Here is a 24,575-nt window from a genome sequence, read left to right as displayed (position 1 = left end):
TTTGTTTGTTTTAGATTGTAAGTTTCTTGAGGGCAATAGGCATAAACTGAATTTCTTCATGTCCCCCACTGTCCTTAGTATGTAATCATGTACTTATAAAACACTATTTCTTGTTTCAATAGAGGAGAGGGAAACTGGGCGGGTTTAAGGTCCCTTCAAGATACCTTTTTCCCCATGGTTTTAACATCCTTATTTATTTCGAGGTGTTATAAAATCTGAGGTTATGGGGTACGTCTGTATTCACATTTCGATGCTACACTACAGTTAAAAGCCAAATGAAAATGTTTAAAAAGTTACCTACTTTTCTTAGATATTGTCCTCTCCACATGCTTCACTGTGTTAGGTGACTAAGAGTCTGTACTGCTAAAAGCAAAATAAGTAGCCTTAGGAGGGCCAGAGTATTTTCCTTCTTTAATAAATTCTATATTCAATAAGTTCACTTGGATTGGAATGGGAAATTTTTGTCTCTTTCCTCCTTTTTTTTCTTTAGAAGCAGCTGAATTTGGTTTTGTATTGTGTGTGTCTGAGAATTATATTCCTTTTTCTATCTTCTCCAGTCTTAACAAAGTATGTCTTTGGGTACTTATTAGGGTATTTATTATTATCTGTGAAATTAAGGTATTTATTGTTATCTTTGAAGATGACAGTTGTGCGTATTTTGATTTTAATGTTTTTTGTTTCTATTTGAAACGTCATTAATTTTTAAGTTTTGCATGTTCTTGTAATCCTGTATCAGTAATAATTGTGTTTACAGTCAACTTTTTAAAAATTGCTTAACGCTTATTAAACTCCGTTGGTACTGCACGTTTAAAACTGTTTGCTAGTGGAAAGAAGCATATGAACTGGGTTAACAGAAAATATCCCTTAAGGGCTCTAAGGATTTTCACAGTTCTTGGGACCTTCTCATGAGGTTGAAATGACCAGTATAATGATGGTATAGGTGAGGAAATAAAAGTCCCTAAGAGTGTTAGGTAATATTGATTCTGTTGATGTCTGAAGCCTTTAGACTTTGATGAAACAGTCAAATCACTTTCACGGTCTTTTCTTCGACATGGTGATGCATATAGAGCATAGTAGGTCTTCAGGTGGCCTGCTCCCTTTTTAACAAAGCTAATTGATTTTTTAAAATGTCTTTGAAATTAGGAAGGTTGTGACACAGAAATGTTATTGTGAAGTTAAGTAAAGAAAAAATAGAAATGTTAAATTCTGATTTGATATTGGTGCCTGATGGCTTTACCTTTGAGGTGTGCTTTTCATTTGTTAAGAGAAAATAGCAAGTATTACGGATACGTTAGACATGATAGCACCTGATACTTTCTTGATTACTTAGAATGATTGAAAGAGAAATGAAAAAGGAACAGAACTTCATCCGATTCAGCCTTGTAGGTACAAGATCTTTCTAGAACAAGTGTTTCAAACTTTGAGAAATACTGCTTGAAACTTTCAGTAATGTCTGCTTTTACATCACTCTGATGTTTGTATAGCCTCCCTGCAGAAATCCTATTTAGGATTTTTGAACAGGTTTGGGCTCCCTTATCTAAAATGCTCGGAGTCAGATATGTTTAAAAATTCAGAATTCGAGGTAACCATGGCACATATGTATATATTTTGCTCCTGGTAGGCTTCTAGAATGGCACATGGTAATCTAACAGAGAAGCATCAGTAGAAACACTGGTGGATAAAAGAAATGACAAAATAGCTTCAGTGTTCAGGTTTTGCCATCAAAAGAGTTTTGAGAAATATTTTGGGTTTCAGAACTTCTTGGGTTTCAGAACTTCTTGGGTTGCAGAACTGGAATAGGGATCATGACCTATAGAACTGGTCTACTTTTATCAGATCCCTTTTGGATGTCTTGTTCTCACTTTATTCTGGTGTGTTGAGGTGTGTATGATTTAAAAGATTTTAATTTTCTGATCTTTCTTTTAGGTAGATGAAGTTCCTGATGGAGCTGTAAAACCACCCACAAACAAACTACCCATTTTCTTTTTTGGAACTCATGAGACGTAAGTCCTTTTAGCTCTAAAGGCAAATCAGTTAATTTAGTAGGGTCATTGAGCATAAAATGAAAAAATAAGTAGAGATTACTTCAAAGAGAAAATAGAGTAATAATAGGAAACTTGGAGATCATCTTTGAATTTTGGAAAAAGTCTTCAAGTTTCCCTTTAAAAATTTTTTTTAGGGCAGAAAGATTAGATGCTACAGGTTTAACTTTCATTGGAATAGATGTTTCCTTAATTATAAAAGCCACCAGAAGAATGACTGATAGATGAAGGTATGTAAAGAAAGTTCTTGACAGGGCATTTGGTATTGATATTTAGTATAATAAATGCTTTTCCTAAGGACAGCTTAGCACCTTGTTTAGGCTTTGTGTTATTAGCCACACAAATGGTATATTATAGGAAGAGTGAGAAGAAGTCTGGATAGTTCTCGCATGTGTATTTATGTGGTCCCGAAGGCCACTGTGACTACACTGCTGCCCCTGGTGGATATGTGGGCAGAGGACCAATTCCGTAGAGCATATTAATTTTTCAAAAATTGCAACCAGATATTGTTGAACTGGTACTTCTAGGTGTATAGGACTACTCCAGGGCCTATTTCGTTGATTTTGGTGTATGATATCCTACATAGCTATAATTTAACAGTCTTAGAAGTACTGTTTTATGATTTTGCTGATTTTGGACTTTAAAATTTGCAGTAATTTTGGTAAAGTAGGATTGTTTACCTTGGACCAGGAGAAACAAAGTGGTTGATATAGCTAATTTGAATTATGTGTTTCTAACAGTGTCTACAATGGCAACATTTGGTTTAATGTTGCTTAGCTACTATATGAACTTTCACATAATTTCTTTCAACAGCTTTATTGAGATGAAGTTTACATCATCAAGTTTCACTTGTTTAAAGTATGTAATTCAATGGGTTTTAGGACATTTATTTTAATATCCATTAGCAGTTATTCTCCATTTCTTCCTCCCAAGAATTAGACAACCATTCTGTAGATTTGCCAATTCTGGACATACCGTATTAATGGTATTACACAATGGTGCATAATTGTTATTTTTTTAAATGCAGTTTTGAGTCTAGAATTAGATCGGCCTCATAATTACTTGAGTCGGGTTTACGTATATCCTATATAGAAAAAGTTAAGTTTTGTAAGAAATGATGAATTTCTGACTCAAGAGGGTAATCTACCATTTATAAAATTCCCATAAATTTAATAGGAAAAGGTACCTTTTGATGAAAAATTTGTTTACTGGGTATTGGGTAGATAGAGGTTTACAAAGTGTGGTACTAGGTCAGGCTGCACCAACATCACATGGGAATTTTAGACATGCAAATTCTTGGACCCTACCTCACAACTACTGCCGGAAACTGGGGTGTGGAGCCCAGCAATCTGTTTTAACAAGCCTTCCAGATGATTCTGATGCATGTGAAGTTTGGAAACACTCTAGTAATGTGAGTAGACATTCCTTAGAATTTTTCAGTTTTGTAAGTTTAGACTTCTTTAAATGTGATTTTTCTGAAATGGGACAGATTTTATATACTTTCATATGGGGCCTTATAGCTTCATAAAACACATAGTTTATTTTTATATTATGTTTAGAGGAATGACTATACCTTCCCCCAGCATTTAAAAATGAAGATTTTTATGTTGTAAATATCTGTAAATTTTAAAACAACACTAAATAACCAAACTTTCATTAAGCATTGTTTGGTTAATAACAAAATAGTGGTACTGAATGATTAATGATGACAATGAATTATTAATATTTAAGAAATTGGAATATATTCAAGGATTTAGAATATAACTTTAAAATTAAGCTAATATTTTCATTTCAACATGTGATATTTTGTGCTTTAGTGTTGTCATAAGTATACCATTTATTTTTGGAAAGGCAGTGCTGCTGTATCTCCATTGGTCTGCTGACTTAGCTTTTTCTGTATTTAAGTCTAATTTTTAGAAACTCGGTCTCTGATGATTTGCCTTGCTGCCCTCACCTCCCCCCCAAATTGGGATGGTGGTTATTGGGAGCCTTTCAGTTTGGATTTTGCATAAATGAGAGTTTATTCTAACAGCCTGTAGTTAGGGATGTGGGAAAGGAAGAACATGGGAGAAGAGATGGCAGTTTGGAAAACTATACTTATTCATAACTGATGTATAGATTAAGATTTTTTAAAAGATATTTTTTAAATGTGAATTTAGTGCAGAACCTTTTTGTTTCTTGAGCTTCATTCATTCATTCTTGCTCTGACCTAGAAACTTTGGTTTTTCTTAGCATTTTATGACATTCACAGTTAAATTCATCTAGCAGTTGAGTTTTGAATATTAGACAACAATGAGCCCTTTTGTATACCAACTGTGACCATCTGCTAGGTATCTTAAAACTAACATTCAAAACGGATTCTTAGTAAGTGAGACTGACAAGGACCCAGTGCTTTGCTGGAGCCAAGTCGTGGTGTTATCTTTGATTACATATGTAGTCTTTTCCCTTCTTCCCCGCTAGCAGTCAGCCAGCAAGTTTTATTCTTTTCTTTTCGAGTGTGTTATGATCTGTCCACTCTTCTCTGTCTCCTCTACTACAACTTCAGCCCGTGCCACAGTTACTCTTACACTCTCCTGATCCGGGCGCCTGGGTGGCTCAGTCGGTTAAGCATCTGCCTTTGCCTCAGGTCATGATCCCAGCGTCCTGGGATGAGTCCCACCTCAGGCTCCCTGTCCAGCAGGGAGTCTGCTTTTCTCTCTCCTCTGCCTCTCCCCACTGCTCATCCCCCCCCATAAATAAATACATGCATACATACAATCTTTTTTAAAAAAGTGTCCTAACCCTATCTCGGTTTCAGTTTGCACTCTTCGTATATAGTCAAAGTGATCTTCATATCATAGTCAGATCATGTCATTTCCCTGTCCAGAAATCTTCAGTGGCTTCCTAATTAACATTACCAACAAACAGAACCCCCCAAATTTATCTATAAATGCTGTTTATTAAGAACTGTATGAATTAGCCTATGCTTACCTCTCCAACCTCATCACACACATTTTTTTCACTGTTACATAAATCTACGTTCTCTTATCTCAGGTCCTTGCTTATTTTTTCTTTGTTGGGAAACGCCTTCGGATTTTCAAAGTCATTTAGGTCTAAGCTCACGTCCTCTTTTTCATACTTATTTTCTTCATTGCTATGATGACTAAAATTTTTCCCCCCCTTCACCCACAAGTGAAGAGCTTGGAGAGCAGGGACCTTTGTCTGTCTTGTTTGTCATCATTTACTTAAGAGCCTGGTGCTTACTAGCTGTTAAATATTTGGTGATACATTAAAAGTGTACGCCCTAGATAAAATCATTTGTTGATTATGAATTTGCTGTTCATTAACCAACATTTATATAGTGTTTAAGACAACTAGATCAGAAAGACCATCTGTGAGTTCTGACGGCCATTTACCTGCTACACGACCTTGAGCAGGTTACTTAGCCTTGTGTCCTTTTCTTAATTGTAAAATGGGAATAATTTACCTCAGAATTCTGGGGCGTAAACAAGATACTACATGAAAAATGCTTAGAACAGTGATTCACATGTATTAAATGATAAATGTCAGCTTCTAAAGATAACGTTACCATATTTTTCAAAAACCAGTGGTGTTAAATTGTTTGAAATACAGTTGGTGTTTTGCTGATTGCTATTGCTTACTGAGGAAATACTCTCACAGGTCTGTCTCTGAAGTCTAGAAAGTTTAAATGAAGATGTTATTTTGTTGAATTTATCTCCTTACTGATTTTGTCTTAATACAAAGAGGTTGGATGCTCAGTTCTAGGAACTTCAAAAATATCGATCACAGGCTGTTTTAAAACAAGTCTGATACATAGTTTTAGCAGTGAAGATGAATGGGGAGGTGGCAGTTTTTTGTATAACCTGTCCACAAGAAAGGAGTAAAGAAATGAAATCATAGGGTGGGATTTTATTTTCTTCGCTTGTTCTTCCATACATCTTCTGTACTCTAGCTGTAACTAACTGCATGTGTTGGTGTGGGACTTTATACGGTATAGTTTCTCATAAGCCTTATACTGTTGATTCATCTCTATACCAGCAGACTTATGGCACATAGTAGATATATATTCAGTTGTCTCTTGAATCATTTGCTGTTACAAAGAATGCATGCTGGGGTGCCTGGGTGGCTCAGTTGATTTAGTGTCTGCCTTTGGCTCAGGTCATCATGCCAGGATCCTGGGATATCGAGCCCTACATCGGGCTCCTTGCTCAGCTAGGAGCCTCCTTCTGCCTCTGCCTGCTCTGCTTGCTTTGCCTGCAGCTCCCCCTGCTCGTGCTCGCTCACTCTCTCTCTCTGACAAATAAATAAAATCTTTAAAAAAAAAAAAAAACAAGGAATGCATGCTGTCACAAAACCTAGTAATAGGGGCACCTGGGTGGCTCAGTTGGTTAAGTGTCTGCCTTTGGCTGAGGTCATGATCCCAGGACTTTGGTATCCAGCCCATCGGGCTCTCTGCTCAGTGGGGAGCCTGCTTCTACCTGCTGCTCTGCCTGCTTGTGCACACGCGGGCTCTCTCTCGCGCTCTCTCTCTGTGTCAAATAAATAGATAAAATCTTAAAAAAAAATAAAACCTAGTTTTAAAACAATATATTTCATATTTTGTGATTTAGTAATGAGAAATAAAGCAGCAAGTTAGAATCAGTGGTTTTGGAAATAGGGCTGTTTAGTAGTAGTACTTGGCAACAGTTCAATGAGTTTTGAGCTTTGTATCTTCAGCTCTGATAAGCTTTCCTATTTTTTACATATGACTTCTGGTTTGCCTTAGAGGTAGAGAGCTCCAGGTGTGTGATAATGGAGCTTTGGTGAGGTATACGTCTGTTGACCCTTGAACAACATGGGTTTGAACTGTGTAAGTCTACTTATACCCAGACTTTTTACAGTACTGTACATGTATTTTCTTCTTTATGATTTTTTAAATAATGTTTCATTTTTCCTAGCTAGCTTTATTGTGAGAATATAGTATATAATACATGTAACATACAAAATGTGTGTTGATTGACTTAATAAGGCTTCTGGTCAAGAGGAGGCTATTAGTAGTTAAGGGGGAGATGAAGTTATTTGTGGATTTTTGACTGTATGGGGGGGTCAGCGCCCCAAATCCCTATGTTGCTCTAGGGCCAATTGTTAATGATTTGCCCTTGGGACATTTTACATTAGCCTTGATTCTTAAGGGTGAGGACATTGGTATTTAAAGTTGGAGTTCATATATATAGGGATATGGTATCAGTATTTTAGTAGGTGTTTCAGAGACTGTATTACAGTGAATAAAGGAAAACCTGAAGCACTGTTAAGGAATACTGTACGGAGTTGAGGTTCTGCTGTTTAATAGCTAGATGACCTTGCTTGAATGAGTTAATCCTTCTGGTCTTCAGTTTTCTAATCTTTAAAATGAGGATTTTGGTGATACCTAAGTTCCTTTTCACTTCTGGAATTTGATGGGTAACTCTGAATTAACATGTATCTTTTCATTGTTAAATTAGAAAAAAAAATTTTCTATAAAGGAAACAAGTCATTTTTATTCCTGTTTTTTAGAAATAACCCCAAAACCTGTTGATGTTTTGATGTATTTTCTTTGAGATTTATAGGTTATTTTATTTACTTTTTAAATCTTAATTTTAAAGCTTTTTATTTATTTATTTATTTTTGGTATGTCATTTTAAAATGGGCTGCTTTGAAGAATGAATCAGAGCCATAGCCACATCAGGTTGAGCCCTTGGGGTCTAGTGATGGCTGTCTAAACAGTAGTCTAGACCCTCTTCATCACACCTGTGGGATTGCATCCCCAGGGAGGATTCTGTGTATGTGCATGTGGGCATGTGCTTTTATTTTTTTAATTAAAATGTAATAGGGTGCCTGGGTGGCTCAGATGGTTAAGCATCTACCTTCAGCTCAAGTCATGATCCCGGGGTCCTGGGATCAAGCCCTGCATTGGGCATATCTCAGTCTGCATGCTTGGCGGGGAGCCGGCTTCTTCCTCTCCCTCTACTGTTCCCCCTGCTTGTGCTCTCACTCTCTCTTTCAAATAAATAAATAAAATCTTTAAAAAAAAAAGGGAAGTGTTTTTTAAAAAAATGTAACCCCTAGACATATATACTATTGTGTAAGTTTGGGGCACCTTGGTGGCTCAGTAAGTTGAGTGTCTGACTTGATTTTGGCTCAGGTCGTTAGGGTCCTGAGATAGAGCCCCATGTTAGGCTCTGGAGCTCAGCACAGTTTGCTTGTCCCTCTCCCTCTGCTGCTCCCTCCACTAGCGCCTGCTCACCCCTGCCCCCTCAAATAAATAAATAATATCTTTAAAAAAATGTATAAGTTTAAGGTGTACATGTTGATTTATTTCTGTATTGCAGTATGATAACCACCATGATCTGATATATTTATGTATTGCAATACGATTACCACTGTAGCAATAGCTAACACCTCCATCATGTTCCATAATTAGCATCTCTTTTTTACAGTGAGAATGTGGGAGGATTCTTCTTTCTTCCGCCATCTTTTTTTGAGTCTCATTAAGGGGTTCCTTAGTCTTGAACATATTCTTTGACCCAGCAGTTCTACTGAGAATATGTTATGAAGATAGGTGCAAAGATTGAGCAGTATTATATTTATTATGGCTCCATTAATTTATAACAGAAAATATGTTACAGAAAGTATTCCAACAATAGGCAAGTCAATTTGAGATAGCCATTCAGTGAAATAATATGTAGCTTTAATATTGCCATAAAGAGATACTCATTTTAATTAGAAAAAGTATGGATGAATATGTAACATATATACTAAATTACATATTAATATGTATACATACAGCTAAAAAGCAGGCTGAAACAGTAACTATAGATGGTAAAATTACGGATCTTTTTTGGTGGGGTGTGTACTCACTGAAGAATATTTTCAACAGCTTTATTGAGATATCTCAATTCATTTAAAGTATGCAGTTCAATACATAGTGTATCTGAGAGTAGTGCAGCCATTAGCACATTTTAAAACATTTTCATCATGCCAAAAAGAAACCCTGTGCCCTTTAGCAGATACTTCCCATTTCTCCCCAGTTCTGTCTCCTGTCTTACCATGGCAGTCACTTACCTATTTGCCTGTTCTGAGCATTTTATATAAATGGAACTGTATAACATGTGGTCTTTAATGACTGGCTTTTTTCATTTATCATGTTTTCAGGGTTAATCTGTATTGTGTCACATGATAGTTCTTCATTACTTTTTATTGCCAAATACTCCATTGTATTAATCTATCATATTTTATTTATCCATTCATCAATGTATAGACATTTGGATTGTTTTTACTTTTGGCTGTTATGAATGTAAATTTTGTGTGTACCAGTTTTTGCATGGACATATTTTTACTTCTGTAAGAATGGAATTCCTGGGTCAAATGATAACTTTATGTTTAATCCTTTCAGGAATTGCCAGACCGTTGTCAAATCAGCCATGCATCATTTTAACATTCCTACCAGCGATATACGAGGATTTTAATTTATCGGTATCTTTGCCAAGATGTGTTATTATCTCTTATTATAGCTATCCTAGTGGGTGTGAAGGTAGTATCTTTTGCTTTGCTTTGCATTTTACTGATGACTAATGATATTGAGCATCTTTTCATGTGTGAATATTTTTTAACCTTCTCTCCATAATGTGAACTATTTAGACTTATAAAGGCATTCTCACTTGGAAAGGCATAGTTATTTAAATTTTGGTATATTGATAAAGATGCAAATTTAAGTATGACTTATACAGTTGACCCTTGAACAGCACGGGCGTTAGAGGCACTGACCCTCTATGCAGTTGAAAATCTGCAAATAACTTCAACTCCGCAAAAACTTAACTACTAAGAGCCTACTGTTGACTGGAAGCTTTACTGATAGTATATAGTTAATTAGTACATATTTTGTATATGTATTACATGCTGTATTCTTATAATAACCTAGAGAAAATGAAATTAAAATTATAAGGAAGAGAAAAGACATTTACAATTCTGTAAAAAAAAAAAAAATCCCCTTCATAAGTGGACCTGCAAGTTCAAACCCATTGTGTTCAAGAGTCAGCTATACTGTGAGCATAATGTATAGTAAAAATAAAGTAGAGCTTGAAATCTGAATCTAGAGAAGGATCAGGGGAGAATTTTTTAAAACCTATTCAGCAAAATAAGAATAACAGTTATCCAAGTATAGTCAAAAGGTATAGGTATAAAACAAGTTACTGTGAATAAGACCAAATAATAATGATTGTATTAGCTGAATAGAATTCTTTTTTTTTTTTTTTTAAAGATTTTATTTATTTATTTGACAGAGATAGAGACAGCCAGCAAGAGAGGGAACACAAGCAGGGGGAGTGGGAGAGGAAGAAGCAGGCTCATAGCCTAAGAGCCTGATGTGGGGCTGGATCCCGTAACGCCAGGATCACGCCCTGAGCCGAAGGCAGACGCTTAAGCTTAACCGCTGTGCCACCCAGGCGCCCCTAGCTGAATAGAATTCTGTTAACACTTTCAGATTGGAAAAAAACCTTTCAGATTGGATTAGTAATCTAGCTGGGTCTTACTTTGTGAGAAAAGCTCAAATAAGACATGACCAAGTAATGATACAGTCACAAAGAAACCAAGAGTGGCAGTATTACTACCTAATAAAAGTAGAATTTTAAAGTCAAAGCATGAAGAGAAGAGAAGGGTACAGGCCCCGTATACATGAATTTTGGTTACCATGTTTTAGTTAAATAACACCAGTGCCCCAATAACCCGATTCAAATTTCACATACCCCAGAATATTAACTGTAATTGCATAAACCACAAAATTTTTGCTAGCTCTTCAGTCCACAAGTCAAAGTATAAATGACAGATGCATAGCATGTCACTTTTTTCAAAGGTTCTTGGTGATTGGTCATGTGCATCTGTTTTTCAATTCATGCATAGATGACAGTGTATAGTGGTGGTGGTGCATTTTATCTCAATGATATACCCATTCAGGTTACATTTAAAAAACAATATAGGCGGGGCACCTGGGTGGCTCAGTCGTTAAGCATCTGCCTTCAGCTCAGGGCGTGATCCTGGCATTCTGGGATCGAACCCCACATCGGGCTCCTCCACTGGGAGCCTGCTTCTCCCTCTCCCACTCCCCCTGCTTGTGTTCCCTCTCTCGCTGGCTGTCTCTCTGTCAAATAAATAAATAAATAAAATCTTTGGGAAAAAAAAAACTATAGGGAATTGGCCAACAAAGATGAAAGTGCAGCAAAGAAACAAATTAACACTAGAAGTGAAATTTGAACTGAATGTAAGTGGAGTTACAGAATAAATAGCTAACCTGCAAATGTAGACATGCTGCATTTGGAGAGACTGCATATGCAGGAACTTAGTGAAGGCAAGCTTAGCAATATAAATGAGAAAAGTGGTTGTAATAAAAAGGATGAAGATGTCTCAGAGGAAGTGATGCCAACAAAAAACATTAAAGATATTTCACAACATTGAAAATGCAAAGGATAAAATGTTGGAAGCTTATCAGACTTAGAAAGGAATATGACAATTCTCCAAGGCATAGAAAATATGCTCACTCCATACATAAGTTATATGATCAGAAAAAGGTAAGCACTGTTCAAACTATTCTTCCTGAGTTATTTTTTCACAAAGAAAAACATTTTAATCTCAGTGTTCCTAATGTTTTAAATTACAGTGTACTAAAGTATTAGTTTTATTTTTTTCCATGTCTTTTCACTGTCAGTATTAGAGTTTAATGTTTTGACAATTTTAAATTATGGAACGATCATAATTTCCCCCTTGTTAATTAAGATTGCCTTGCTTTGTCTTTTTTTCTTTAAGATTTATTTGTGTGCCTGAGTAGGGGGAGGGGCAGAGGCAGAGAACCCTCAAGCAGACTCCCTGCTAAGTGTGGAGCCTGACATGAGGGCTCAATCTCAGGACTCTGAGATCATGACATATCATGACCTGAGCTGAAACCAAGAGTCAGATGCTTAACTAACCGAGCCATCCAGGCGCCCCTTTGCATGGTCATTTTTATTGTCTCATGCTGTCATGCAAAGGACTGTCTGTTTTAAGAAAAGAAAAATAACCCATGTAAATTGAACTGTCAAACCTTTATTATACACTAAATAACATCGTGGTAGAATCAGTCTTCTGTTTTGAATAGCTTCTAGGTTTAAAGTCATATCTGAAAATGCTACATGTTTGAAGTTTTGAAACACTTTTCTATATTTTTATTAAGTATTTAAGATCCCTTACACTTTTGGAAGTTCTTGATGCCACCAATTTTGAGCCCATTGGGCATTTTGAAGTGTAAGGGATGGTGCTGTGTTTGTACATGGCTACTTAGTTTCCATCCTTTTTTCAGTTTTCTTTCCAGCTTCTAGGTCTCTGATGGTATTGTGTTTCTTGTCATCTTTGGCCTTATGAGTTGTTTTTGTGAGGTTTTACGAGAATTTGTGTTGAATTGCTTTGTTCTAATTGGAAGTATATTTGTTTTTGATGGATAATTAATTCAAGTTATTTACTTGGAATTTGAAACATGTAGGAAGAATTGTTTTACTGTTTTAACTAAATGTGTTAATTTTCCTAATTTGAGATGATGTGTAGGAATGATTTCTAGTAAAAGGCTGAGTTTCTCAATCAAATGACATAATGATGATTTAAATGTGCTTTAATCAATGTGCAGGTAAAAATACATACATACAGTGAAAATTCCTAAATTACAGAATTTGAATTATAAAGCTGACTTTTGTATGTACTGGTTATATTTAAATAGAGCTCTAAGTCTCTTTTTAATTAAAATTTTATCCTAAAACCTTCTAAAATACTCCAACTAGAGTGTTAACTGTGGTCATTAGGTCCCTAATTCTTAAAGAATTTCACCAGATAAGGAATTTGTGATATAAACCTAATTAATAATTTATAATCTTAAATCATAGCACATTTTAGAGGAAATGAGTAGTAATCTGCTTTTCCTTTTCCTTTGGAGAATACAGTCAAGCAGCATAACCAAAAAACTCCTAGGTACAGTGAATCTTCCTTTATAGAATTGACAGACATCTGCAGGACCAACTGATGTAGGAGATATAAGGGGTCTGTTTTGGAGAATATCTCCAATTACATACATATACACAGTTTAGTCCCATCATTCACAGATTCCATATTTGTGAATTTGCCTGCTCACTAAAAATATATCCAAATCAGTACTCGTGGTGCCTTCATGTGCAACCAAAATGGCAAAAATTTTGAGTAATTTGATACACACGTTCCTAGCTGAGGCTGACCAGGGCAGTAATTTGCCTTCTTGTTTTTGCTCTTATACTATAAACTGTCCTTTTTGCAGTCTTAGGTAGTGCTATAGTTTTTGCATTTTTGTGCTTTTTTTCTTGGTCGGTTTGCAGTTAGTTATAGCTCCCAAATATGGTACTGAAGTGCTGTTTAGCGTTCCTACGTGCAAGAAGGCAGTTGTGCTGTACAAAGAAAGTATGTGTTACATAAATTGCTGACTGAGTTCCATGTGAATGCGTCCCTAATATATGTTAATGTGTCTTTAGACAGAAACACACCAAAAAACAAGATTATGTATTGATTGGTTGAGGAAATTGTGACCAGTGTTTGTGTGGTGACTTTATAGAACGTAACTACCACAAATACAAGACCGACTTTAATGAATTTATGAATGAATAAACGAACCAGTTGTAACCTCTCATTCCTTCATTAAATAAAGTAAAATTCTTAACACATCTTATTCCAAAAACCTATGTATTTATACATACAGTATTATACTTCATTGATAGTGTTTTATGAGTTGTGTATTGTACCAAATTACTTTGAAATAAAATTGTATTTGGAATGCATTTTAAATGGATTGATTAATGGAGTTGTGTCACAGTTCTTTTCATTTGGGGGCATTTTTTAAATTACATACATAAAATTTACCATTTTAACCACTTTAAGTGTACAATTCAGTGGCATTAAGTACATTCACATTGTGCAACTTGAGTGTTTTTTAAATACAGGATTGGATTCTAGGAGTTTGTGATTGAATTTTAATAAAAGCATTTGAAGTTTAATGAGTTATTTGTGTCTACCCTTTATGTAAGATTTTTAAAATGAATTTTGGGTTAAGAATTGTTTATACTTGCATCATAGCATAGTGCTATTTAATGACATATATTTGAGATTGCTTTGCACTCACATTTTTCTCCCTCTCCTTTTTTAGTGCTTTTTTAGGCCCAAAGGATATATTTCCTTACTCAGAAAATAAGGAAAAGTACGGCAAACCAAATAAACGAAAAGGCTTTAATGAAGGTTTATGGGAGATTGATAATAATCCGAAAGTGAAATTTTCAAGTCAACAGGTGCGCTATATTACATAAAATTTAGTTTAGTATTTTTCAGTCTTGGGGGATAATCACTATGGTAGCTGTAGGAAAATGAATATTAAGAGCCTTGTGAATTTCAGATTAAATTGTGCTTGCTTGTGAGGTTGAACCTTGATCTTTCATATGTAGGTGAAATGATGAAAATATTACCTGCATGGTTAAACATCTCAGAAAACTGGGAAATACTCAGTTATTTAAGTCCTGATTGATAGTTTGATGTATCATTAAATTTAAAGCCATATGTACTGTTCTCTTAAATTCAGGTATTATAACTCGAAGGAGGTATGTTTTTTTCTAATTCATTTTAATTTCTAAATCCATAAAATTGTATTAAAATACAAACCTCACGTTTGTTAAATATGTGACAGAAGTACTTACAGCATAATGCAATTTATACTTAATGTTTTTGGTATCTAGAAGAGCAGCCTTAACCTTCCTTTTTATTGTTCTTCATGTGTTCAGAGGTTTTGTTCATTTAAATTAGACTGAGCTGTAGGGGTGCCTGACTGGTAGTCAACAGAGCACATGACTTTTTTTTTTTTTTTTTTTAAAGATTTTATTTATTTATGTGACAGACAGCCAGTGAGAGAGGGAACACAGCAGGGGAGAGGGAGAGGAAGAAGCAGGCTCCCAGCCGAGGAGTCCAATGTGGGACTCGATCCCAGAACTCCGGGATCACGCCCTGAGCCGAAGGCAGATGCTTAACGACTACGCTACCCAGGCGCCCCAAGAGCACATGACTTTTGATCTTGGGGTTGTGAGTTCAAGCCCCATGTTGGGCATAGCTTACTTAAATAAATAAATTTAAATAAATAAATTAGGCTGAGGTAGTAAAAACTAGAGATAGCAGGAGACCAAAAATTCTACCCTTTCTGCTTTGAAGTCTGTACTTTTTTTATTCTCTTTTTTTTTTTTTTTTTTTAAAGATTTTATTTATTTATTTGACAGAGATAGAGACAACCAGCGAGAGAGGGAACACAAGCAGGGGGAGTGGGAGAGGAAGAAGCAGGCTCATAGCAGAGGAGCCTGATGTGGGGCTCGATCCCATAACGCCGGGATCACGCCCTGAGCCGAAGGCAGACGCCCAACCGCTGTGCCACCCAGGCGCCCCTATTCTCTTTTTTTTTGCATGTGCCATGCTTTTTCTCACCCTTTGAGAACTTTTCAGGTGCTATTCTTGGAAGATTTAAATCTTACATTGATGCTTCAAGTCTGCATTAGTACCCTAAATACCTTCATTGCTACCCAAAACTTACTTGTTAATCATACCATATTTGCTTCTGTACTTAAATGCCGCAGTTTATTAGTTCCATGAACAAAGAAGTTGTGTGTCATATGTGCCTGTTACTGTTACATGGGTGGCAAGAATAAGTATTCACTAAATACTGTTGCATGAATGTAAGGCTAGATGGTTTCCCATCATTGTTGCCTCAGTTGTGTAATGGTAGTCCAAGGAGACTGAATTATTTCCTGAAGCCAACAGTTTGTAACTTCACTTGGATCATGTGTCCTGTGATTGTACCTTCAAGGACTTTTTCATCCTCCAGATAGCCCAGCACGGTCACCCTATCCTGTGTTCCTATGTACCTACTTAATCTCCAGGTAGTTTTTACCCTATATGCTTGGGATTTTCAATTTCACAATGAATTTTGTAGGTTGTGTGCATGAAACCTAGCAATTTTCTGTCCTTAACAAAAGTATGAAGGATTGTGCTCATGTGATGTACTTTGTGTTCTGGCCCAAACATGTCCCCAGTGGCACATTACAAGGATTTGGAGAAAGCAGTGAGCCCCAAACATACAAAACAAAAAAATTGGCCATCATGGTTTACAAAAATTTATATAAGTAATTTTGGGGGCATTTTTATATTTTTCTTTTGTCACTTTATAAGTTTAGGGGTTTTTACTAAAGAAAAAATGGGTTTACAGTTTAGATTTGAAATCATTAGGGGCACAGTTTGGACTGCATTGCTGTCATCTTGTCGACCTGTGCTTATCTTCTCCCAGTATGTACTGTATTACCTATGTTACTCATCTTTTTGGGCCCCTAGTAGATCATCTGTGTATCTTATCATATGGGGGTACTTTTAAAATTTAATGATGATTGGTTCTGACCCCCAACCTGAACCCAGAGGAATGAATCGCTGCCTGATTGAATTACCATCCAGGAATATGAAAAAATTTGATGATTACCGGACTCCCACTCAGTGCCTTTTAAATAAACTAAGTGTGAGATATAGATCAAAGTCTTTAAATAAAGCTGTTACATATGTCCTTTGCTAAGGCTCTGTGTCTTGGAGTAAGTAAGTTTCTCTTTAGAATATGTCAGTAGTTGAATAAACCGTGCTATTCTAAATCAGTTACATTGTATCTTATTGGATATTTATTGGTCAGAACATCAGATTGGTATTCATTGTAATTATACTTCATTTCTGCTTTAACCGTTTTATCCTTGACAGTATGTATACCTTCAGTTATAGAAATACAATCCCTTTAAGACTTTAAAATAGAATTTAAAACTTTTTAAAAAAATTGTTATGTTTAAAAACATCTTATGGAACAGAAATGAGGGTGTTTTTATAACTTTATTGCAGATAGGCTTTTGAATTTTTTCATGGGTAGAAAATTTTTAAATTGGGGTAGAATGTTATTTTGTGGTTAATAGACCTGGTTGTTATAGGCATCAACTAAACAATCAAATGCATCATCAGATGTTGAAGTTGAAGAAAAAGAAACAAGTGTTTCAAAGGAAGATACTGACCATGAAGAAAAAGCCAGCAATGAGGTGTGTTTAATTTCTCTGGCATTCTAAACCCATTTTGTTGCAAGGGAGAAATTGTAAGATGGGCTTGTCGTTTGATCGCAAAGTAGAAAGCAATCTCTAAAGTAGTTGAGTAATGAATGAGAAAATATTTAAGGCTTATTTCCTTGTGTGAATATTAAATACTGTACTGTAAAATAATTTTTGCATTTTTAAGATGCATAATATTGGGGCACCTGGCTGGCTCAGTTGGTAGACCGTGTGTCTCTTGATCCTGAGGTCATGAATTCAAGCCCTACATTGGGAATAGAGATTACTTACAAAAATTAAAAAAAAAAAAAGATGTTTTTATTTGAAGTTATTTTGCTTTGCAATATATGAGGTCCAGCTATAGGAGAGTGGGTTACTATTCGTTAGGAATCTTTTTAAAGCAAGGTATTGTGGGATGGAGGTACTGGAAGGAGCATCGAACTGAATTTTTAAAAATCTAGGTTTACTTCCATCTCTGTATTTGATTATCTGTGAGTGGGGATACTCATTGAATTGAGCCTTTTCAGGCCTCATGGAATAGTTGTTAGATGATCTCCAAAGTCTCAACCACTTCTTGAAATTTCCAACCCTAAAATTCAGGATTCTACTGTAGAAAAAAGTGGTTTTATAAATTTAAAAAGACAGACTTCCTTGTGTACTAGCAGGCGTGAACTATATTTCATCTGACAAAGAATTTTTTTTCTGTAGACAAAGATACTAGCTATTCCTTTCACTTTATAATGATAATGTTAAGACTTCTAATGTTGATAATTTCAAATTTCAGAGAAATAAAACAAGTTTCCCTAGTGCCTTTAGTGAAATATGCCATTATTTTTAGTTTAAGAAATTTTCTTTTAGTTTTGACGTAATTTATTGTTTAATGTGTGTATATATACATTTTTTTTTTCAATTTTAGGATGTGACTAAAGCAATTGACATAACCACTCCAAAAGCTGCCAGAAGAGGGAGAAAGAGAAAGGTAATGTTGCTGCTTAGCCGCAGGGATCTTAAAATAATTTTTATTTTAGTCAGATTGAGGAATAGTAGAGATAATGAAACATTATTACATTTAAAGTTGGCCCTTTACTCCAAGTCCCTAACTTTGTTAAAGGATAGGTTATGTTTATGTTGGAAAACGATTTCTTTTCTAGTGATACAGCATCCTTAAGATAAGTTGAATGGTAAGGGAAATAAAACGTATCGGCCTTCATTCCTTTTAATGACACTCCTGAAGTTTTCACTGTAAAATAATAATATATAATAATACATACTCATAAGGTTGTTGAGGGTTAAATGAGTTACCACATTCAATATCCATAATCCTGGTACACAGTAACTGCTCTGTCAGTATTGTCCATTCTATTGTTGTTATTAGCAACATTGTTGCATGCAATGGGAATGTGTGATATTTTAGGAGGAAATACACCCTTTGCTTTTAATTAGTGTTTCTTCTTCCCTAAATGAAGTTTTGTTCGTCACCTTTTTCTGATGTATTTATGTCTCAGACTATTATATACCAAAGATTCAATGAAAACTAAGAGTTCAGTATCTCATGAGGAAGTAAAATATGACAATAATTTTAGTGGCTTTTTTTTCCTGTGGGATGTGTTTGGAAGGGGCTATGAAAACTTCAACAAGATTTTAATAGTAGGCAGTGCTGTCAGGCAGATGAAGGAGGGGGGAGGAAGACCATGTGAGGCAATTTGAATAGTATATAGAGGTGTAGAGAAAATTTTGTTTCAAGCGTTGCATCTCAGTATTACCAGACCATAAAGTTTGAGGGAAAACGGTACAACCCCTTATACTTAACCTTGAACTAAGGGAAGTGATGGGAAGCAGTTGAATCATTTTAAATTTCACACACATCCTTTTTTAAACTAGTGTGAATGATGGAGACTGGATTGGGGTGGTGAGACAAGTTCACAGATTAATTCATTCAGAATTTTAGTACTAACGTCTCTGGTGCAGGCAGAGCGTGGAGCATTGACTAAAGAAGGTAAAGTCTCTGTTGAACTTACATTTTTGTGGACAAATACATGAAATAAGTTAAAATGGAGCATTATGATAGAGACTTGGTAATTAAGTCATGAAAGGCTTTTCTAAGGAGCATGAGATTGGGAGGGAGGGGCCTTCTAGCAGGTTTTTTAGTAGTGTAGAACCAGAGATTGGATTTAAGAGCGCTTAAGCGGTAAGGTTGGTGGTTGATTGGCAGTGGGTATGAAAGGAGGGAGGCCCCTAGGGTGACTCCAGGGTTGGTTTGGTTTGGGAGCAGAGACACGGGGAGGAGAAAGTAAACCGTCTAGGGGAATTAGACTGCAGATACATTGTTTTGACATCAAAAGGGTAAAGGTAAAAGCTAAAGATACAGTCACTGATGTAAAGATAGGACAGTAGGTGAGGTAGTCAAGGGAGAAAGTTTACTGGGAAGAATGCAGAAACTAGAATCCTGAGGGAACTTAATGGAGACGAGAGGTTGCTTTGTAAAGTTAAGGCTGAGAATGAACTATCAGAGAAAAGAGAGAATGTTAAGCTAAATAAGGGGGGAGAGAATTTTTTTAAAATGGCCAGTAGTGTCCTGATATGGAGAAGATCCTGGAAGATACTTGACAGTTGGGCTCCCCCAGGACATTTTAAAGTCAGACAGTAAGGGCTGATGAAGGGGGTTGCAGAATAAAATGTTTAATGTTAAAGTTATACTGTTTTCGAAATCTTTGAAGGGAAGGAGTGAGAATGCAGCAACAGGGATTTGCATGGTTAAAAGAGAGGGTTTAGAGTGAAAATATATGATGGCTTTAATAGTTTCTTTGCAAAACTAGGAAAGATTGAAAATGGATAATATGAGTAATTGTAGTAAGGAGATGCTGGATGAGAGAAGGGAGGGGGCACGTTTGAAGGAAGAGACTTAGCAGGAAGAAGGAGATGGACATTTCATCCTTTTTAACATTAAAGAGAAGGATGGAGGAGGTTATTTAAAAGTTCTAGGGAGGGGCGCCTGGGTGGCACAGTGGTTAAGCGTCTGCCTTCGGCTCAGGGCGTGATCCCGGCGTTATGGGATCGAGCCCCACATCAGGCTCCTCTGCTATGAGCCTCCTTCTTCCTCTCCCACTCCCCCTGCTTGTGCTCCCTCTCTCGCTTGCTGTCTCTATCTCTGTCGAATAAATAAATAAAATCTTTAAAAAAAAAAATTAAAAGTTCTAGGGAGAATTAAGGGAATTCCTTCGGGCTGGCCTCAGTTTCTCTTTTCTCCACCACCTAGTTTAAGGAGGACTGCATATATGGTATAAGGCAAGGAAGAAAGGATTTCAAGTTCATGCCGGTGAGGGGAGAAAAGGGCGCGCACAATAGGGTAGAGATATTAATGGATGGCTTTGAGATCCCAACTGAGATTGCATAAAATGAATGCACTTTAGTATCATTTTCCTCCCCTCAGGTCTCAGCAGCAGGGAAGAATAGAGCAGAGAAGGTGGAGTTTTACAGTAATTCTCTGCTGGAGATTTGTGGGAAAGGTGCAGCAAAACAATGCAGAGGGCTTGAGGATATGCATATGAATAGTGTAGTCCCTTGAGGTTTGGGGAGGGGTAATTTTAGGTAAGATCAAGAAGGGAGTAGTGCTTAGAAAGTGGGGTAATGGGAGTAAAGGTGTCAATGGGTTAGAGGTCTCAGGGAGATCAAGTAAAATATAGAAGAAATATGTTTGCATTTAAGATTTAAATATACGTATATTCAAAATAATTGTCTTTTCTGTGGATTAAATACTTACTGTCATGAAGAATGCTTTTGACTTGCCTGATTTTTCTAACAGTCAGGAATACATATCCATGGTAGGGCTGATTTTTTGATGGAGTATTAGTGTTAATATATTTTTATTTATATACTAATTATTGGTGAATTTGTTCTCTCTTATTGGTATCTCTTTCAAAAGATCCATCCTACCTTTAATTCTTATGCAGTGTTTTGATTTACTTCCAAAAGTAGAAAGTGTAAATGAAAAGATGTATGGGTAGTTTTTTTTGTTTTTGTTTTTTGCACTGAAGAGCTCATCAGTTTGAACTGAATCTTAGAGAACGTTGCCCTCTCTAACACCTCAGTATGAAAAGAGCTGTCATAGTCTTGGGTTTTCAACCTTTGGTACCTGGGGAGCTTGGTAAAAACACAGATTCCTGGCTCAGTATTGAATCAGTATTGGGGCAGGAGTGGGGGTGGTATGTAAGTTCTTAAAATTCTAGAAATACAACCTTAGTTAATGTTTAACAGCAATTTTTGTAATGTTCCTTGAAAACAATTCAGTGGCCAATTTAGCTGAGTTTATTGACTTTTAATAATGCTTTGAATATGCATTATTATTTTCCAACTATAAAAGCAAAAATCATGTTTAAGATTAAAAACGATTTGTAGGGGTGCCTGGGTGGCACAGCGGTTAAGCGTCTGCCTTCGGCTCAGGGCGTGATCCCGGCGTTATGGGATCGAGCCCCACATCAGGCTCCTCTGCTGTGAGCCTGCTTCTTCCTCCCCCACTCCCCCTGCTTGTGTTCCCTCTCTCGCTGGCTGTCTCTATCTCTGTCGAATAAAAAAAAAAAAAAAAAATATATATATATATATATAAACGATTTGTAGAAGTGATTGCTAAATCAAAAATTTGCCTATTTTTAATTGCTGATATTCATAAAGATAATCTTTCGGAAAGGTGTTGCCCGTTCATTGATCATTGGTAATAATACAATCCTTCATTTCCTTACCAATACTGGGCATTATCTCTTAAATGTTTGCAAATCAGATTGTTGATTAAAAGATTTTTAAGTTTTTGGGGCACCTGGGTGGCTCAGTTAAGTGTCTGCCTTGGGCTCAGGTCATGATCTCAGGGTCCTGGGATTGAGCCTGGCAGGCTCCCTGCTCAGCGGGGAGTCTGCTTCTCCCTCTGCCCCTCCCTGCCATTCATTCTCTCTCTCTCTCTCTCATAAATAAAATCTTTTAAAAAAAATATTTTTAAGTTCTTTATCAGTAAGATTGTGTGGTGCGTTTTTTTACCTGCTTCATCGCCCTTATTTTTGCTGATCTGGTTAGTGCTGAGTTGAAGTGGTCATAGAGAAGCCGCTCGGAGTGATCCTCCTATCCTCTCTTCACTCTTTCCTCCCACTTCAGTGATCGTCAGTTGTTTGTATTTCCTTTCTAATTGGTTTTAACCTTTTTTCTACTCTACTGCTTTAATTGATTAAACCAACTCATTTCGGACTCTTGTCTCATCGGGGGTCATTTAGTTTGCAAAGGGTCACTGGAATTTATTACTTTACTGCAGTAAATCACTCTTCGTTGAAAGTAAGAATAACTCCCAGAGAAGAACAGCAGATGTCAGTCTTCGTTCAAAAATAAAACATGTATATGTTAACAAAGTAAAAGAATAAGAAATGTCAGCAATTTAATTTCCTGCCCTTACTAATATTAGAATATTAATTTAGGTTCTCATAAGTAAAGAGTATAAAGTATTGCATTTTGAGATACTTGGTGAAAGTACATTTATAATCAACGTGTGGGTTAAGTGTAATTATAACTTGGGTCACCATTTTGCATCCAGCATGTTAGCTCTATTTTTACAAATGATTTTTTTAGAAAGCCGAGGATATCTAAGAAGTGATGTTTTCTGTTTGTTAGAATTATTTGCTAGAGGGGCGCCTGGGTGGCTCAGTCTGTTAAGTGGCTGCTCTTGATTTCAGCTCAGGTCATGATCTCAGGGTCATGGGATTGAGCTCCACCTGCATCAGGCTCCGCACTCGGTGGGGTGTCTACTTAGGATTCTCTCCTCCCTCTCCCTCTGCCCCTTGCCCTGTGCACACTCTCTCTCTCTCAAATCTTTAAACAAATTGTTCATTCTTATAAATTGTTGTAAGCTGTGTTTGGGGACGTCACTCTGACAAGTTCACTGTTGAAAAATAATATCATGTACAAGTTATGTTTACATGTAAACTCTTCAGGTTGGCATTATCTTTGTTGAATTAAATTTGGAATGTCTACTCTTTATTTGCTAAGTAAGTTAATTAAATCTTTGTGATTCAGGCAGAAAAACAAGTAGAAACCGAGGAGGCAGGAGTAGTGACAACCCCAACAGCATCTGTTAATCTAAAAGTGAGTCCTAAAAGAGGACGACCTGCAGGTAGGATTATTAATGCTTAAATCTCTGGCTTATGATTAATACTCCCATTACAGTGTTGAGCCTCGGATACTTTGGAATAGGTGGATAGACGATTGGCTATGTATTATATATATACAAATTTCAGAGGAGAGCATGATGGTTTCTGCTTTGTGTGATAAAGTATTTTAGATTTAAAGTAATTGCTTGGGACATTTGTTTTCATTTTCTGTTTTCTCTTGTATTTTCCCCTAATGTAGTAGCACATGAGGCTGTGGTGAGGTTAAATTCCGTGAATAATGGATTTATTTTACCTCTCACTGTAGAAAGCCTAAGTTTTCCAAAGGGAAATCACTGCATTCTTTGTCTAGGACCTTTACAGTATGCAGCGCTCTTCAGCATTGCCTATCAAAAGTATTGTCCTAATTTGGGAAACTGGAAATAGTTTGGAAGGCTGTGCCTCTAATATAAAATAGAACAAAGAAAATGAACCAAAATAGAGCCCATGTTTTTCTACCTCATAATAGGATTCTTTGGAAAGGGGCGAAGATCAGTAATACCCAGAGAAGAAAAATCCTGAGATTTGTTTCCGTAATTATTTTGGAATTTAATTTTTTTTAATGGATCAAGTTAATGGTGTTAGGAAATTCAGTGAATTCTGATACAGATTTTCAAAGATGTGAATGTACAATATACACTTAGTAGTGTAATATGTATATAAATATTGAATATAAGTGGTAGTATGCATTATAAAGTTGAATTTTGTGATATTCCTGTTAAGACAACGAGGAAGGTTCTTTTAAGCCCTCTCAGCCATACTAAGGAGGGAATGAAAATTACTCTGTTGATATACCACTTCTAAATATGCTGTTGTTGCTCATTTGAATCATTGGAGGATATTATCTTTAAAACTTATTAAGATAATATCTGTAATAAACCACTAATATTCTTAGTATATATCATTTCTAATTTTTATATGTGAGAATTGCATCTTGAAAGATGGTAGTTACTAATTTTGTTTTTCCCTCTGAATGTTAGCTACAGAAGTGAAGATTCCAAAACCAAGAGGCAGACCCAAAATGGTAAAACAGCCCTGTCCTTCAGAGAGTGACATGTGAGTTTATTTTTAATATATAATTGGTTACACACTGAATAAGGCATTTAAGTATAAATCTCTGTATTTATACTGGTTTTGTTTTATATGATATTTGCTGTTAACTATTTTGTGTTTCTTTTTTTTTTTTTTTTTTTTTTTTAAAG

At 36.0% G+C, this 24,575-nt stretch overlaps 1 protein-coding gene across 5 annotated transcripts in view; it reads left to right on the top strand.

The window, feature by feature from the left end:
• Positions 1-24,575, top strand: part of PSIP1 (PC4 and SFRS1 interacting protein 1) — a 43,733-nt gene that overhangs the window by 4,856 nt on the left and 14,302 nt on the right. For 4 of the 5 annotated variants that reach the window (XM_002915934.4, XM_034663931.1, XM_011220648.3 and 1 more), the window contains exons 2-7: positions 1,927-2,003; positions 14,242-14,380; positions 17,084-17,188; positions 18,111-18,173; positions 23,243-23,339; positions 24,354-24,429. In XM_002915934.4, coding sequence (XP_002915980.1) covers positions 1,927-2,003; positions 14,242-14,380; positions 17,084-17,188; positions 18,111-18,173; positions 23,243-23,339; positions 24,354-24,429 — 557 coding nt within the window. Of the gene's footprint in view, positions 1-1,926; positions 2,004-3,137; positions 3,454-14,241; positions 14,381-17,083; positions 17,189-18,110; positions 18,174-23,242; positions 23,340-24,353; positions 24,430-24,575 lie in introns of those variants that run through there. The other variant, XM_019796085.2, reaches the window with a different exon arrangement.

This window comes from Ailuropoda melanoleuca, chromosome 7 (genome assembly GCF_002007445.2).
Source record: "Ailuropoda melanoleuca isolate Jingjing chromosome 7, ASM200744v2, whole genome shotgun sequence".
In the NCBI taxonomy this organism is placed as follows: Eukaryota; Metazoa; Chordata; class Mammalia; order Carnivora; family Ursidae; genus Ailuropoda; species Ailuropoda melanoleuca.
This window is presented reverse-complemented; position numbering and strand designations above follow the sequence as displayed.